General features: G+C 38.9%; 1 protein-coding gene across 4 annotated transcripts; it reads left to right on the top strand.

Annotated features, from left to right (window-relative positions):
- The first annotated feature begins 149 nt into the window (after positions 1-149).
- HUWE1 (HECT, UBA and WWE domain containing E3 ubiquitin protein ligase 1) lies at positions 150-17,619 on the top strand. 4 transcript variants are annotated; one of them, XM_066731895.1, is made up of 28 exons: positions 150-321; positions 424-1,131; positions 1,662-1,748; positions 1,832-2,050; positions 2,118-2,357; positions 2,452-2,514; positions 2,609-2,836; positions 2,925-3,196; positions 3,258-3,534; positions 3,618-4,307; positions 4,382-4,651; positions 4,720-5,229; positions 5,337-9,739; positions 9,853-9,994; positions 10,098-10,203; positions 10,294-11,148; positions 11,491-13,814; positions 13,922-14,279; positions 14,355-14,408; positions 14,485-14,705; positions 14,801-15,038; positions 15,113-15,388; positions 15,472-15,660; positions 15,733-15,920; positions 15,997-16,130; positions 16,239-16,404; positions 16,510-16,700; positions 16,769-17,619. In XM_066731895.1, the coding sequence occupies exons 3-28, from the start codon at positions 1,704-1,706 to the stop codon at positions 16,869-16,871; spliced, it is 12,762 nt and encodes a 4,253-aa protein (XP_066587992.1). In that variant the 5' UTR covers positions 150-321; positions 424-1,131; positions 1,662-1,703; the 3' UTR covers positions 16,872-17,619. The 4 variants fall into 4 exon arrangements, with proteins under 4 accessions (XP_066587992.1, XP_066587996.1, XP_066587995.1 ...); XM_066731899.1 differs by lacking the exon at positions 150-321 and having other exon boundaries at positions 987-1,131; positions 9,868-9,988; XM_066731898.1 differs by lacking the exon at positions 150-321 and having other exon boundaries at positions 987-1,131; positions 9,868-9,994.
- Positions 17,620-17,990: the final 371 nt, after the last annotated feature.

The raw sequence follows: 17,990 nt of genomic DNA, 5'->3' as shown, positions 1-17,990 counted from the left end.
AGTGCCTGCCTGCCTTTAGCCTATACTGGCCTATACCACCTATATTCCATACTATACTTCTCGTACATATGTATACTTTGAGTTGCATTACCAGTTTACTTTACTAGTTATTACTCTCTCTCGTTTCTCGCTCTCGGGTCTGACTGTCTGACTGTCTAAGCAAGAATAACAGTACAATTTACGAGTTGTCGCGTTGATCGTTACAGCCATTTATACAAAAGCGAAAAATTCCGTGGCTCTGAATGTACTTGAAGAAAATCTATGACTTTGCAATCCATTAACATCTATCAAGGAAAGAAAACTGTTTGCAGAAATGCCTCGGTAAAATGGCGGTGATCAATGCGATTGGCATTATACGTATAGCTATAAAGTACAGATAAATGAAGATCGGTACACACGTTAACGGTTTTTTTTCCACCGTAGGCAACGATTAAATTAGAGAAGCCTGTAATACAGCCCTGTGAACGTTGTTTGCTTTCCTCATAAGCACATCATTGCAATCTTAATTGCTTTTATTAATTATTCGTAAGCTCTGCTGGTGCGACGTGTAGTGTAATTAATGTTATGCTGACTGGCGATCTGGTGATTTTTAGACTTTCCATAGTACTTATGCCAGTGGTCTGGTATGCCAGCTTGCCAGTTGAACCGCCGGTTGGGTGTCCAGCTCGAGCTGCCAGAAGTGAGTCTAGTTGAATCTTCAATCTAAGCTGTGTTGAGCTGTCTGAAAACTGAAAGCAGTGAAAGTGCCAAGGGGGCAAAGTGGTAGTTAGAAAAATAAAAAGAAAAGAAGACGGTGCAGCATTAATATATCACAGCAGCACCAAGCATCACTACCCTCCCCTCCTCTCTCCCTCAAACACTCTCTTTCACGGTCCCTCCCCCCTCCTTATCCTATCTGAATCCCAATATTCCATCCCCTCTTCTTTCTTTCGTCTCTGTCTCTTCATCAGCTTTGTCAGGCAGCTTCGTCTATCTTCTGTCCTTCTATATCTCTGTGCGGAATACGACCGCGATGTTCGTAACGTCGTCGTATTGCTATTATCTTGGCAAGTGCATCAAAAACGAGAGTCCTGAAGACAAAAGAGCTACAGTGCGAGATAATCTCGCAAGCTTCAATCACCTTGCGATTGGGTAAGTTGATTGACTAAGGTTCTGATTCTCATATTGAAGGAGGTTGACGCATCACAGCTAATCCATCTTCTCGCCTTTACGTAAAAATTCTTTATATCTTACTCCACTCATCTATACCACCTGATTTTCAACCGCCATTTCCTTTGTATGACGCTCATTTCACCTTCGACATGTATTTACGAGGACATTTTTCAAACATCCAAAATACGACCTCCCTTTGTTGTTATTTTAGATATTCTACTCAAAGATAGGTTAGGCTCTAATGATCGATGACTTTGCAATTTAAAACATATAATATTTTTCATCTATATGACACATTGCTCTCAAATTTATGAGTATTCTTGCAAATAATCCATCAAAAGATCCTATTTTAAATAATAGAATATAATGACATCTCTTCTTTAAAACCACTTCACCTTTTGACTTAGCAATGGAAAAGCATGTCATAACCATATACCTGGCAAATGCTTGACTTTATAACATATTAAAATACAGCTTTTAAAAAACAATATTATCAATATTTTTTACAGTTTCTAGGTAGGCTCTCTACAAGAATCTTTTTCTTTCTCAAAATGAAAATTGAAAGGAGCAGGTTAAAAAAGTGCACTTCAGAAGTGGTAAGAGCTTATCCTCTTCTGTGCTAGACCTTAATTAAATGTTTGTGGGTCATAAATAATGCATGATTATGATTGAATTACAGCCAGCAGAATGCCAGGCACTTATAAACAAACTACGTTCTTGCTCTCGGGCAGAACTGTTAGAGGAACTAAAACAAATAGATGCCTGGACTTTTAGCAAATGCGAATTATTTCATTGGATTGATGTCTTAGATCTTAGTGATGGTATTTTGGAGGAAGCTGCAGCAAGAAGCCCAGATAATCCATGGGAGCTAGCCTGCGATCTTCCTCAAAATAGAGAGGTTTGTAATCTTTAATAAATGTTTAAAAAGTTATTAAATTAGGATGATAAAAAAATGTTTTCCACAGACAAAAGAATTACTCCTTTGGGTTCTTCATTTTACAACATTATTGATTGAGCATTCATTTTCAAGACATTTATATAATAGCATGGAACACCTTGTAACTCTGCTGTCTAGTTGCGACATGCATGTGGTTCTGGGTGTACTAAATCTTCTATACATGTTTAGTAAGCGCAGCAATTTTATAACACGTTTGAACAGCGATAAAAGGCAAGCTTTGCTTAGCAGGCTAAATCATTTAGCAGAGGTTAGTATTTCTCTGTTTATATGTACAATTGTTTAGTATAGTAAAGAATTATCCAGAGAAATGAGATGCTTGCAAATTAAAATTTGAATTATAGAGCTGGGGTGGAAAAGAAAATGGATTTGGTTTGGCAGATTGCTGCAAGGAGCATCCAGATAAAGTAAGAATTTAAATCTGTAAAATGTATATGATGAGTTTTCATTCTTGTGGTTAATAAGAAAAATAATCGTAACTAAATTTTGCTTCTTAATTAGCATTTTCCAGCTAGTGCCACTACATTACATTTTGAATTTTATGCTGAACATCCAATGGTCTCAGACTTATCATCAAGTACATGTACATCAAATTCGAATACAAAAAAAGTTGGACAAACAAATGTTGTAACATATATACATATAGAAGGCGTTGATAAACTTGGTAAAACTCCAGCACAAATTATGAATGATTTGTTAAAAATTTACAATGTACCCCAAGACAGACAGGTATAACATTTGCATTAGTGGGTTGAATATTAATTAAAAATTATAGTATATATAAAATTAAATAAAAATTATCTTACAACCATGACAGATGGCATTGTTAACACATATACGGCTGGCGCATAGTTTCTCCGATTATCGAAGACGACTGCAATGCGTTCAAGCACGCCTTCAAGCATTATCCGTGCTTGTATATAGCAATGCACTTCAAGAAAATGCACACAGTCTTCTTCACGCGGGTCTTCTGGAAGAGCTAGTAGAATTATTGGAACTTCCACATCCGCATCTTGTTGAAATTCGTGCTGCAGCATTGCGTACTCTCACAAGTATAATACATTTAGACAGAAATCCACATTATCCAAAGTATGTATTTGTACATGTATATTTGTGTATGTGATGGATTTAAAATATGATTATCTTATAGAAAATCTGGATCACGGTTAAATATGATAATTGATGTGACCGGCGCGAGCTCATACCACGGATTCTTGCCAGTTTTGGTCCGAACTTGTATATCAGCTTTGACATCTCCGCAGGCAGATGGTCAATCTTTTCCTCTTCCACTTGCTACTGCTATTTTTAGTTTTCTTTTTCATCTCGCAAGTTACGAAGCGGGCGGAGATGCACTCGTCAGTTGCGGAATGCTGGAAAGTCTTTTAAAAGTTATAAATTGGCCTGGAAGTGAATTAGAACATATAACGGTAAATTGCTTGATTAGATTCTGCTTGATTTTACAAAGTATTTTCCTAAGCGCTTAAAACTAATTGTTTACATGGGCTTTTAGTTTGTTACCAGAGCTGTCCGAGTTATAGATTTAATAACAAACATAGATATGCAAGGATTTCAAGCGCATGGCGGCTTGGCAAGTTTTATAAACAGACTTGACATGGAAGTAAATGTGTGCAGAAAAGAGCAACCTTTTGAGATAGAGCCGCAGGATATTCCACAAAATGTTCAAGAAAGATTACAAGAACGAGAAGAATCGAGTCGTTTGAATGATGGCTTCGATGATAAAGAAGAAGCAGGAAATCCTATGGAATTTTCGGAAGATGATAACATGAGCTCTAAGCCCGATGAAAAGAATGAAAGAAGCACTACCGTTGCTTTTCCTCCTGGCGCTATTACTGCTCTTGTTGTTGCTGCCGTTGCCAGTGCTACTACTACTACTACAACTACCAAGACTGGAAAAACTTGTTTACCTCAACGAGCAGCGCTACTAAAATCTATGCTAAACTCTCTTAAGAAAACAATACAAGATACAACATTTTCAGACAGCATAAGACACGTGATGGAGGGTACACTGCCATCGTCCCTAAAACATATTATAAGTAATTCGGAATATTACGGTCCATCACTGTTTTTACTTGCAACAGACGTTGTAACAGTATATGTTTTCCAAGAACCATCTCTCTTGTCGTCCTTGCAGGACAACGGACTGACCGATGTTGTGTTACATGCTCTCCTGGTAAAAGAAGTAAGTATTCGCATAACCGTGTTTGACACTATCTAATTAAAGAAATTTAATTGATATGTTATCCTTTTTTTAAGGTTCCTGCCACAAGGGAAGTAATAGGATCTTTGCCTAATGTGTTCAGTGCATTGTGTTTAAATCAACGCGGACTCGAATCATTCAGTAAGAGACGTCCATTTGAACGATTGTTCAAAGTTTTACTATCGCCAGCATATCTTTCTGCAATGCGACGACGTCGTAGTGCTGATCCGCTCGGAGATACAGCCACGAATTTGGGGAATGCAATGGATGAATTAATGAGACATCAGCCGAGCTTGAAAGCTGACGCTATAGCTGCAATTATAAAGGTAAAGAGACTCACTAACTCTTTTTGTGAAAGCAAAAAAAACCAATTACTGAACGATTTACATTACAGCTTCTTCAAGAATTGTGTTTGCTGGGTTGCGATAAGAGGTATATATGCTGGCGAGCTGCTAGCAAATCGGAGAATTCTCCGTCAAATGTAAATTCTGGAAATCGTCAATCTTCTGGCCAATCAGTTGGGGTGGGAGTAGGAGATTCTGGGGGGAGTGGCGGTGGCGGTGGTGGTAGCAGTAGCGACGAAGAGGACGAAGACGAAGAGGAAGCTAGTACCAGTTCCCATCCACAGCGCGAGGAGCAACCATCTCCATCTCCAGCTCAACCTGGCCCACCGCCACAGCCTAGAGAAAAAACACCTATCGCATTGGTTGACTATATTCACAATGTTATGAAGTTTGTCGATGCTATTCTTAGCAACAATTCGACCGATGATCATTGCAGAGAGTTCGTAGCACAAAAGGGTCTTGTACCCCTATTGTCGATTCTTGGCTTACCTAATTTACCCGTGGATTATCCAGTTGCCCAAGCTGCTCAAGCAGTTGCCTCCGTATGCAAGAGTATTCTGGTTAGTTTCATTTTTTTTAAGCATGAAAACACTCAATTCGTTATATCTTTTAATTATATCGTGTGTGTGTGTGTATATGTATATATATTTTATTTTTATGTTTGTAGAATTTAGCTCACGAACCACTTGTACTAAAGACTGGGCTGTCCCAGTTGAACGAAGTTTTAAATTTGTTGAAACCACTGCACAGTCACATGGAATCTCCTGGAGGGTCAGTGCTGTTACATGAATTAGCTTCGGCTCCAAATCTTGAGACTGCTTTTACCAGTGATGCGGCTACTCCTTTACTTCATGCGATGAACGCTGCCCACGGATATGTGGTAATGTTTGTTCATGTCTGCCGTACCAGTCAGAGCGAAATTCGAAATCTGTCAATGAATCACTGGGGATCTGAGTTAGGTCTTCAAGTGCTGAAGGGTTTATCAGAATTATATATGTCTTTAGTTTGGGAAAGCACTTTGTTATTGACACTCTGTAGCGAGGATAGTCTTCCAGCTGGAAGCGATTTTGGCAAAGAAGACATGGATAAATTAATACCACCTGAACTACGAAATGAAAGTGAGAATTCCGCTTGGTCTAATGCAATGTGCTCGGACATGGGCAGCAACGGTATGACGACTGCTATGGAGGCTTTGAGCACAGACCCGCCTCCTGTCTCAATGGAAGTAGATGATAAACCTGCCACCAGTACAGGAAGGGTTTCACCTAACTCTCACCAACTAAAATATATTAAACCATTGCTAGGAGCTTCTTCAAGACTTGGAAGAGCACTGGCGGAATTATTCGGTTTACTGGTTAAGCTGTGCATGGGTTCCCCAGTACGACAACGTAGGAACCAACAATTGCCATTGACGCCGACTCTTCCGTCGCAAGCCGCAAGAAGTGTCGCTACTGCTTTGAATTGTTTGTTAATGCGTGGCCTATCATACGATAAATTGCCCCCAACACCAATTCGAAAATTTAAATTAACCTTTTTGATATGTTCTGTCGGCTTTACCTCACCTATGCTTTTCGATGATAAAAGATATCCATATCATTTGATGCTACAGAAATTTGTCAAACTAGGAGGACAAAATGCATTCTTTACAACTTTTTATTGGGCACTTTCGGGAGGAGAACAGTTTCCCGTAACCGAGGGTTTGGAAGATCCTAATTTACCGGATGGAACTGGAGAGTTTTTGGATACTTGGCTTATGCTACTGGAGAAGATGGTTAATCCTAAAGCCATTTTGGATTCGCCACATGTTGTATCTTCTAAATGTACAGGAATATACAAGGTTTACGAGAGCTTTGATCCTATAAAATATCTTCAAGATATTCACAAAAAAGCATTTGAAGCAGTAATGCTAATGTGGGGCAAGAAACCCCTTAAGACTTATGGGGCCCGAATGACCGAATATATTCTTTCGATATTGCGACATATATTACGCGGGGAGAAAATAATCAAGGAACGGACTGAGAAGGAAGAAAATGCTGAAGGTACGGCGGCGGCAGTAGTTGCTAGTGCCAGTGCTGGCGCGAGTGGTGCCAGCGAATCTATAGCCGCTGCTACATCTGAGCGCAATGATGAACCTGAATCGGACGTCAATCCTGAACATTTGAGACAATTGATGGATATGGGATTTAGTAGGGCACACTGCATAGAAGCTTTGTTGCACACAATGACAGTTGAACAAGCTACCGATTATTTATTAACAAATCCGGCCACTTTGCGCAGACCGGAGACATCAGCAGTGGGCGAAACAAGTGTTACCGAAGGTCTTATCATGGATTTGGAGTTAGTGGATGATGACCAAATAATGCATGCGATAGCAATGTCACTTGGCGATACTTCCCAGACTCGTAAGCCGCCCTCTGAGGAGCCATCCAAAGAAACTACTATAACCGAGAGCATTGATGAATTTACTCGCACTGCTTTGGAGCAATGTCTTAACTTGTTGGATTTGATGCCAGACACTGTTTATAGAATTTGTGATTTACTCGTCACAATTACTAAACGAAACGGGGACGAATGGAGAGACAATATGTTGAGACAGTTGATTCGTGAGATGGGAGAGTTGGTCGACTACCTTATTGGAATTGCTGAAAGCGGAAACGAGACTGCTGGAAATCTCTTAGTAGAGTGTGAAGAGGCAGGTAAAGTCACTGGACGAATCTACCTTTACACGTTGTTCTTTGAGGGAACCTTCCAAGAGATGAGAGTTCCTTGTGCCCAAATTGTAGAGGAATGTGGAATTTTGGATAAATTGGTACGCCTCTTGGTGGCGAGTGAAGGTCCTTTGACGACGAAGAGAAGCTCAGCTATTAAAGATGCCAAGGATAGTAGTAGTGTTAGCTCCAAAACCCCAAAATGGCTAGCTCCATTGTTGCTTTTGATCGATCGTTTGGAAAAAGTAGCTATGCTCACTAAGAGGAAACAATTGATGCATAAAGTAACGACTAGATTTTGGAAATGGTTCGATCTTAGTACTGGCAGATGGACCCAATATTCACCAATGAATAATAGAATAATCAACGATGCTTATTGGGCTGGCGAATATAATGTACAAATAACGTGTAGAGGACGTAGATACCTTATAACATTTACCAGTATGACACAAGTGAACGAGGACACTGATAATAGACGTCCAATATCTATGGGTTTGTACAAGCTTAATAACGGTGGTGGTACTAGTTCAAGCAATGCCACTGGTTCTGGTACTGGTGCAGGTACTGGTGCAAGTGGTGGTACTTGCGCTGGTGGTAATGCAGGTACCAATGAAGACGGTAGTTCTGGTTCAGACTCCAATATGGATACAGAGGAAAGCCCAGTAAACGATAAGAGGAATACAGTTATACAAGGATTGGATCCGAGTATAACACCAAGTATCGTGCGTGCTTGCGTGAAGCTGTTAGCTATTCCCGTCGATCGGGACGCTCTACACGCCCTAATGAAGGTCTGCCTGCGCTTAACGAGAGACTTTAAAAATGCAGAAGTATTCGCACGTGAAGGTGGCGTTAAACTTTTGCTTGAGATGACACAAGCCAGTAGTTTCATCGGTTCTATCAATTTGAGTACGCTTTTGATCAGGCACACTTTGGAAGAGCCTCGCACCCTTAGACTCGCTATGGAAAAAGTCATACGTACGCGAACGCAAAGCAACATCCCACCCAATTATAAAGAGATTTTATTTATGACAAGGCAAATTAGTAGTGCCGTTTGTCGGAATCCCGAAGTTTACAGAGAGGTCTGTGAGAATATATTAAGAGTCGACATAAGTGTGTTAAAGAGAGATGACGTTGATAGCAGGTTGATCGTTAAAGCCTTACCTCCTTGTCATTCAACTGGCCTACCTATGATAGAAGAAGTATCGATAGGCGTTATCCGAGATTTGCTAAATGCTTTAATTAAACCAATGCCAATCATAGCAGATGATGCGGCAACGACACCAACTGGAAGCCCTGAGAAGAAAACAACTCATGCGACATCAAGCACGGCAAATCCTGCATCATCATCATCGTCCTCATCAACTAGAAACGACCTATTAAGAAACAATGCGACAAATTCCAATGATCCTCTAGACGATGATGATCAAGTCTCTCAAATAATACCATTAAAAACGTATACTGACATTGCTAATAACGGCAAGGTCGGACCGGAAGAAGCGAAGAAGCCGTTACTGGCTAAATCAGCAATATTAAAGATCTTGGCGGAAGCCGTGCGATCTTATGTGGCTGTTGCCACGCTTATTACTGATCATACTTACAGAGCTGGACAGAGCGAAATGGTAACCGAAGATACTACTGCTTTAGCATTTCTTTTGGACAAGCTTTTACCGATTCTACCGGAAAATTCAAGCGATCGGCAATGCAGTAGTATGGCAAGAATGTTGATTTCTGCCATTGCCTCTTGTAATCATTCACCGGATGTTCAAACCACTCTAGTAACGGAAGTGAAGGCTGCTTTAACTAGAACGTTGGCTCTTCCCGAATGTTCGGAAAAGCACTCGCAGCTGCAGCTCTTGATTGGTTTAATCTCAACGATGATCGATAGCTGCCCCCCTGCCTCCAACACTCAATTGAGGGCTTCCTTAAAAGTACACCAGTATAACAATGTTAATTACATTGTTCGCATTATGTTGCGAAAAGGAATTATCACTGATTTAGCCAAGATTCCGCACAGTCTTGATTTATCCAGCCCTAATATGGCTGGAACTATAAATGCTGCTTTGAAACCTCTCGAGACTCTCTCGCGAATTATCAATCAGCCAATGCCAGGGACAATTAACAATAAATTCTCAAAGCCGAAAAACAGAACTGCGCAAGAGGAAGGTCCTATTGGTGAGCAAACTGACACCACAACTTCGGAGGCTACGCATGCTGTCGGAGAGGAGGCGAATGAGGATGCGGAGAATACCGAACATGACATTTCAGTAAACGCAGAAAGCCTTGAGCCTAACTCTGAAAGTCATGTACATGAGGAAGGAGATGAAGCTGCGTTGGAAGACATCATGGATCAGCTACTTGAAAGGTATTCTTCATTGCTGCTTCCTCATTCCTTATCAATTTTCCTACTTAATTCCTATTCATAATTTATTATTCCTATAAAGTCCCCAAAAGCCTGCAGTACTTATAATCAAGTAGTGGATTATTTTCCAGAGACGGCTCAGCCGTGACAGAAGAGCCAACCTCCCGTCCTCATAGACCAATGGATATAGATGATGAGAGTCTTGCTATACGAGATACCGAAGGGGACTTTGTACCGACCCGCGACACCACAGTAAGAGTAACGTCGCTTTTTTTCATATGCTTTCCATTGTATTATGTGTGAAGGCAGTAACAATAACAACAGTTTTTCAATCAAGTATTCACTATGTTTTACCTTTTAGGAAGAGTTGATGAGCTCCGACTCCGATTCTGACAGTAATCCATCGGACGATAATGAGGATGAAGTTCAGGATGATGACGATGACGAGGATGAAGAGGAAGATGACGGTAAAAAATAAAAAATGATATTCCTATCTACATAAATATGTCTCTATAAATACAGTATATATAATGTACACATATAATGTCTTAACATAGGAGAGGAAAATGAGGAGGAAGAAGAGGAGGAGGAAGAGGGCTCTTCAAATTACGAGGAAGACGGCATTGACTTTTTAGAAGACGTAGGGGAAAGTGGAGGAGTTTTTCGCATGTTCCCATCATCTGAGCGTGATGGTGGAAATGTTGTTATGATACAGCACAATATGGAAAATCAAGACAGTGTCAATTCCTCTACACCCATCATGACTCGTTCTAGTCTTCCTTGGAATACTAGTTTTCCTTTACCGCTGGGTCTGTTAGAGGATCCGCATACGATATCCGAGAGTAACAGCATAAATACACATCCACTATTGTTACCTCAAGCCAGTTTAGATGCAAATAATCGAGGGCAAAGACCCTACAGGCATCGAAGATATCAGTACTTACAATTAACCTCAAATCCTCGTAATACAAATCCGCCTGTTATATTACAAAGACTTCTAGGACCAGCGGCTCAATCGCTTCCGTTATCGGCAAGTCAGGTGTTAGCTTCAAGCTTCAGGGATACACGAGTTGTAGTAATGGACGGTGGTCTCAGCATTTTTGCAAACCAAGAAGAGGAACAAATTGATTTTGTCGATCAAGCTGGTTATTTGTTTGGCCCTAGTCTTGCTGCTACATTAAATAATATTCCTACAACGCTCCATTGGTGGATTGAGGAAAGTAAATTATTAGATGGAGATTCTCAGCCAGATTGTTGTGTAGGTGTTGTACATAAATTAATACCAGGGCTAGAAAAACATAGAAATGCTGAATTAGCTGAGCGGAAGGAAAAAAGAAAGAAGCAGCATGGTACCGAAAAGGATAACGAGAAGGAAAGCAAAGAGGAAAGGGAGAGAACAAATCATATGGAATGTGAGTATTTTAGCATTATTTACTGTCACATGCAAAGATCAACGCCACCTAAGAACTGACTTAGAAAGGAAAACATTGAGAAAATTTTGTACAGAAATTAATATTTAGTGTGTCTAACATATTGCAAAAGTATAATTCCATTAATGGTAAGACATTAACTATATTTATTATATTTTTCCTACACTTGCACTATTTTCTTTTCTTCATTGTTTTCTTTTCTAAACAGTCATTTTTATCACCGTTCGATGCGCCGCCTAATGAACGTTGCGATGTCGAATAATATAAGACTTATCTTTTATGATTAATCCAATCTCCACTGATGATATTGTTTCCCGATTTCAGCTGGTTCTTCTGTTGCTACTCCTGCGGAGGAACAATCTTCCGCTTCTACATCACAAAGAGACGATCCTGCTCAAGCTGTTACTGCAATTGAAGCTACTGTAGAAACCGCTAGGCAAGATAGAACGCCAGACGAAGATATCATAGATGTAACGGGTGAAATGGAAGTAACTATACAGGAGGATGAAACGAGAACGCGAACACCGCCTCCACCTCCTCCGTCCGAGGAACAACCGGTAGATACACGAGACCCTCGTACAGCAAACCGTAATGCAACCTTGGAACTTGCGGAGAGTATTGTAGATTCTCTTTTAAGGCCAAGTGCATCCGAGGCAATAAGATTGAGACAGCCTGAGCTTAATGTGGAAAATAATACGACGAACGATAATGTTTCCCTGCCTAATGTGGTTTTAGCAGATTTTAGGCAAATAACCGATGAATTATCAAGAGAGAGTAATGCCTCTCCACATTGGATGAGAACGATTTTAACCGAGGAAGGGCAATCTGCCTCTACCGTACGCGATAGCGTCAATACTATCAATACTATCAGTCAAGATCCAACCTCTTCGACTTCATCGACAGGTATTAGTCAAGAAAGTAATGAAGTCGTATCGCAGCAACCGGGACAACCATCGCAATCGCAGACACAACAACAACAACAATCTCAAGAGCAACAATTACTGGATGGCATTGATCCTTCATTTTTAGCAGCTTTACCCGAAGATATGCGGGACGAAGTAATTGCGGAACAGCTTAGACTTCAGCGTATAAGACAACGAGCCCAGGCTACGGTTGTAGAGGAGTTATCTGGTCCAGTCGAGGTAAACCCTGAATTTCTTGCAGCTTTGCCACCTGCCCTACAAGAGGAAGTTTTGGCACAGCAAAGACTGGAGCAGCAGAGACACGCCGCTGCCTCGGCAAATCCCGAAGATCCCGTTGATGCTGCAGCGTTCTTCCAAAATTTGCAGCCTTCTCTTCGTCAAGCAATTTTGACCGATATGGAGGAATCTCAGATATCGGTTTTACCGCCCGATCTAGCTCAAGAAGCTCAAAATCTACGTAGAGAATGGGAGGCAAGAAACCGGCATATGATGCAGGAAAGATTTTTGAATCATGTCAGCCAAAGTACAAATGCCCTTTCCAGCATTTTGAGGCATACTGGGAGAGGTCGAGGAGCTCGTTTTGCTATTCAAGCTGTTCCCCAAAGAGCCCAGTGGAATTCTTTCGGTACACGTGGAGATGCTGGTATTGCTCACCAGGGTGCTGGTCTCCGTTTAAGAGGAAGGCAATTACTGGATCACGAATCAATGGCTTGTTTGTTAGTCTTATTGTTCGTCGATGAACCCAAGATCAATACGCTTCGTTTGCACAGAGTGATTCGCAATCTATGTTACCACGGTAGTACCCGAGAATGGGTGGTGAAAGCTCTTCTTAGTATAATGGAAAAAAGTAACGATGAAAATAAAGATATGGTCACAGATTTTGGCAGTAAACTTAAGCGCAAAGGATTACTACCCGTGGATTATTGCTCTCCCAAAGTATTCGAGTCAAGAAATAACTCACAATCCTGGTTAAACATTAGTATCGATGCTGCCCTTGGTTGTAGAGCGAATGTATTTCACGTAACGAGACATGCTGGCAAAAAATCTGAAAGGCAAGGTAGCGTGATTGCAATCCATCCGCAAGCTGCGCCAACCGTCTGTAGGCATACTTTGGAGCTATTGATTTCTCTTGCAAAGGGCTTCCCCGGATATTTTGTGCCAATTAAATCAAAGGATTATGACGACAAGGAACCTGGTAAAGATAAGGATTTAAGCACGAACAATAGAGAAGACTCTGGGACTAAATCAAAATCTACCTCTAAACCCGGGAAAAGTGAACTTCCTGATTTTTGGGATATGCTATTGAAGCTTGACTCGTGTGCTTCTAAGAAAGGAAAATCTGTCGCGAGGACTCATTCAAACTTAAATCTTGGTAGTGAGCCGGAAAGTTGTATGACCAGTTTCGAGGCTTCAGCTTTTGGACAGCTGATTTCTATGTTAAATTGGTCCGTCATAAAACGAAGCAATCAATTAACGGACAAACTGTTACGTCTGTTATCTCTCATTTCAATTGGTTTGACCGAAGTTAACTCCTATCGTCGTCCAGAAAGTGTAAAGAACAAAAAGTCTGAATTAAGCAAGGAACAAAGTGTCGCTGCTCCTGAAGGACATCTCAGGCTAGCTGTGCAAGTATTAACTAGTAAGAGCTGCTCCGAGGAGGGACTCGAAGATGCTACGGCTCTTTTGCTTAATTTGTCACATTGTCCCGATCCCACCAGACAGTTGGTACGTTAAAAATGATAATATTTAATACATTATATCTATATATAATTGATTTGTGGAATACACATTAAAATAATTTTTTTTTTCTTTTCTCAACTCTCATATATCAGATTCTCAAGCTACTTCTAGAAGGTGCTATGGAATTGGCTAATATGGTTTGCGAACACATAAATGATTTAATGATGGAATTAAAAGTTTTGAATCGCGAACTGAATCGAAGAAATTCTATCGATGAGCAGCCATCCACCAGTTCAGGTGGTTCTGTACGTGGTATTCTTGTAGATAGATTTACAAATGACAGTGTAGTGGTTACTGCACCGAGCAAGATAAAGGCTGGCACTGATTTGCAATTACCCTCGATGGCTGCTCTTGTTAGCAAAACATCTAGTCAAGCATTTTTCTTAAGAATACTTAAAGTGATCGTACAGATAAGGGAAGCTGTGCGTTTAGCTAATAGTAAGAAAACAGGTAAGGGATTGCAGACGCTCTGATTATATATGATACTGATAATCATATGTCACAAAAAATGTTTATATATTTTAGCTAATCAACCTGCCGATACAGTAATGGATACAGCGAGTCAAACACAAGAACCAAGTAATATAATTTCTAATGTCGACTAACGCTACAAAAATATTCAATCGGTTCAATATAATTTTTATTGATATTTCAGATAATGATAACATTGACACTGACAATGTTCCAATGGATACAAATCAAGCAAATTCATCACAGTCAAACAATTTCAAAGCTACATTCTCAAAAAATGAAGATAAAGCTCCTTTGCCTTTGTTGAGCGAGAGCTTGGTGTTGGATAATCTCTGGGAGACTTTAAGCGCGTGTCTACTGGAATTAGAATATACACCTGATCATCATGCCGTCCTCGTTTTACAAGTAAAACATTTCACTTAACATTCTTTATTCTATGAATAATAATTTTGTTACTAGAAATACGTTTTATTTTAATATAATAATGTTAATATTTATAGCCCGCAGTAGAAGCATTTTTCTTAGTCCATTCGTCATCGAGTACGTCTCGCGAACGTAATCTTAATAGTAATACTGAAGCTAGGGAAGGAGTACCAGATTTAGCTCCCATTTCTCCAATCTATTCTGATAACGAAGGAGCATCCACATCGGACGCAGTGATTAATACATCATGGGATATGCAACCCGTTCCACCGAAAACATTGCCGCCCGATCAATTAAAGTTCCTCAATTTTGCTGGTATTTATTCGTTTTATCCTATTATATACAATAATATCTTTACTTTTTATTTATTTACTTTTTTTTTCTTACAGAAACTCATAGGACTGTTCTGAATCAGATACTCCGGCAAACTACTGCACATTTAGCAGATGGACCATTTTCTGTATTGGTAGATCATACCAGAGTCTTAGATTTTGACGTAAAAAGAAGATATTTTAGAACAGAACTGGAAAGAATGGACGAAGGTATTCGAAGGGAAGAGCTTGCAGTTCATGTACGCAGGAGTCACGTATTTGAAGATTCATTCAGGGAACTTCATCGAAGAGGAGCGGATGAATGGAAAAATAGATTTTACATTGTTTTTGAAGGTAAATACTGAATTACTTTATTTAACAGTAATATTAATAACAAGCATCATTTTGTTGTTACAAACATTTGTTTAAAATTTTAGGAGAAGAAGGTCAAGATGCAGGAGGCTTGTTGAGAGAATGGTATGTGATCATTTCCAGGGAAATTTTCAACCCAATGTACGCACTTTTCACAGTGAGTCCTGGTGATCGTGTTACATATATGATAAATTCATCGTCTCATTGCAATCCAAACCATCTCTTATATTATAAATTCGTCGGTAGAGTAATCGGTATGAAATGCATTATTTTCTTATACAGATACTTATATTAAATAAGGTTATTTATAATGGATTCTTTTTCAGCCAAAGCGATCTATGATAACAAACTCTTGGAGTGCTACTTTACACGTAGTTTTTACAAGCACATACTTGGTATACTTGTTAAACATACAGACATGGAGAGTGAAGATTATAGTTTTTACAAGGGTCTTGTATATCTTACGGAACATAATATATCTGATTTAGGATACGAGCTGACATTTTCCACAGAGGTATAGAAAAATGTCATGATTTTCAATTAAGACACGCATATTTTATGATTGATTAACTACACATTGACATTTTTAGGTGAATGAGTTTGGCGTAAATGATGTTAGAGATTTGATACCCAATGGACGCAATATAATCGTTACCGAAGAAACAAAACTTGAATACATTAGACTAGTGTGTCAAATGAAAATGACAGGTGCAATTCGAAAACAGTAAGTTTTAAGAAACTTGTAAAGGATGAAATTAAGAGACTATTTAACTTCTTCATGCTACTTTGTATAATATATCTCACGTGTTTCTTTTTTGTCTCTTTAAACTAGATTAAATTCATTCTTGGAAGGATTTTATGATATCATCCCCAAACGATTGATATCCATATTCAACGAGCAGGAGCTGGAGCTACTAATTAGTGGCTTACCTAATGTTGATATTGAAGATTTAAAGGCAAATACCGAATATCATAAATATAGCGCAACTTCTTTACAAGTGAGTAAATTAAAGAAAAAAAAATTTACATGTCAAGCTTCATTAATCTTTTTGATTGTTTGATCGAGATAATAAATTTTTTTGTTATTTTTTTCGTATGAATAGATACAATGGTTCTGGCGCTCGTTACGTGGATTTGATCAGGCAGATAGGGCTAAATTCCTACAATTTGTAACTGGTACATCGAAAGTTCCACTGCAAGGATTTGCAGCACTCGAAGGAATGAATGGTGTTCAAAAGTTCCAAATTCATCGAGACGATAGATCAACGGATAGGCTTCCTTCAGCTCATACATGGTTTGTATAGGAATATTAACTCATAAAAAGTCTATATGTAACTTGCTTTAATTTATTATTAATTCTAGTTTTAATCAATTGGATTTACCGGTGTACGAGACGTATGACAAGTTGAGGACAAATTTACTGAAGGCGATCCATGAATGCAGCGAAGGTTTTGGTTTCGCATAATTCACTTGCGCTGTCTATACTGATTTCATTATACTATAGGAGTTTATCATAAATGTGTTGTCCTGCCTATTCAAAAATACATTATATGGAGTTCAGCCTTTATAATCGCTAATTCGTGCGATGAAATCATGAAAATATTGAAATTTGCTTACCTTCACCCAAGATCTTGCGTAAACGTTTAATCGCTATATGCATATAAATACACGTGTGTGTGCGTGGGTGTGCGCGTGTGTGTATATAATATACGTACCATGAGTATGGTGTAATTACTGAAATACTTTTATTATATTAAGAGAGGAATCTTGGAAGAGAGATGCAAAGCTTAACTATAATTCCCAACAAATCAACATAGAAAATAACAGTTAAGTTTAATGCATAAGATAAATGATAAGATTCACATGTATTGTAATAAGTAGGAAGTTTAGTTTATTATATAAAAAAAAGAAATAAAGAGAGTGAAAATGTAATATACTTGCACTTTAAATTGTTCAGCGACAATGTAATAACGGGTTTGATGATTAGACGAAAGAAATAAGGGATACAAAGATAAAATGGATTAGCGATTAAAACAAACTGCAGAGAAAGTGAATTGCGTAAATTAATGCAAGCACGAAAGGCAATGAGAGCGGTCAGGAAGGGCCTAACAAACGAACGTTAAAATGCCAAGAATTTATTAATCCACGGCATAATGTATGATTGTACACTATTAATATTAATCATTAAAATTGATTCATGTTAATTTCTTAAATATGTGATGTGTTTGTAAAGTGTATCTTTTCTTTTTAAAGAAGCTAAAAATAGAAAATAAAGTTTAAATTTAAGCAATTTTTTTCTTATAAGGCATACATGCAACGAGTGATACGATACTATTTTGGAAATAATTGACGTGTATTATAGTACACTGAAGAGATTAATATGAAATTTGGAGACCGAGGGAATAGCATCTAATTGTTTCTCGTTGTTTCTCGTTGTTTCATCCTTCTTTTTAAATCTATTGTTATTTATATCAAGTAAAAACTAGTTAAAATTAAGAGCTATTAATATTTCAGGGCTTTAATTAGTAGGTCCTGCTTGAAGCTCGCTTTAAAGTTTGCAAACATGGTTTATAAAATAGAGTAG

This window comes from Prorops nasuta, unplaced genomic scaffold (genome assembly GCF_024137725.1).
Source record: "Prorops nasuta isolate Cenicafe-Biocafe unplaced genomic scaffold, Cenicafe_Pnas_1.2 PNAS00009, whole genome shotgun sequence".
Lineage (NCBI taxonomy): Eukaryota > Metazoa > Arthropoda > Insecta > Hymenoptera > Bethylidae > Prorops > Prorops nasuta.
The sequence above is the reverse complement of the archived record's forward strand: the minus strand, read 5'-3'. Positions and strand labels throughout refer to the sequence as shown.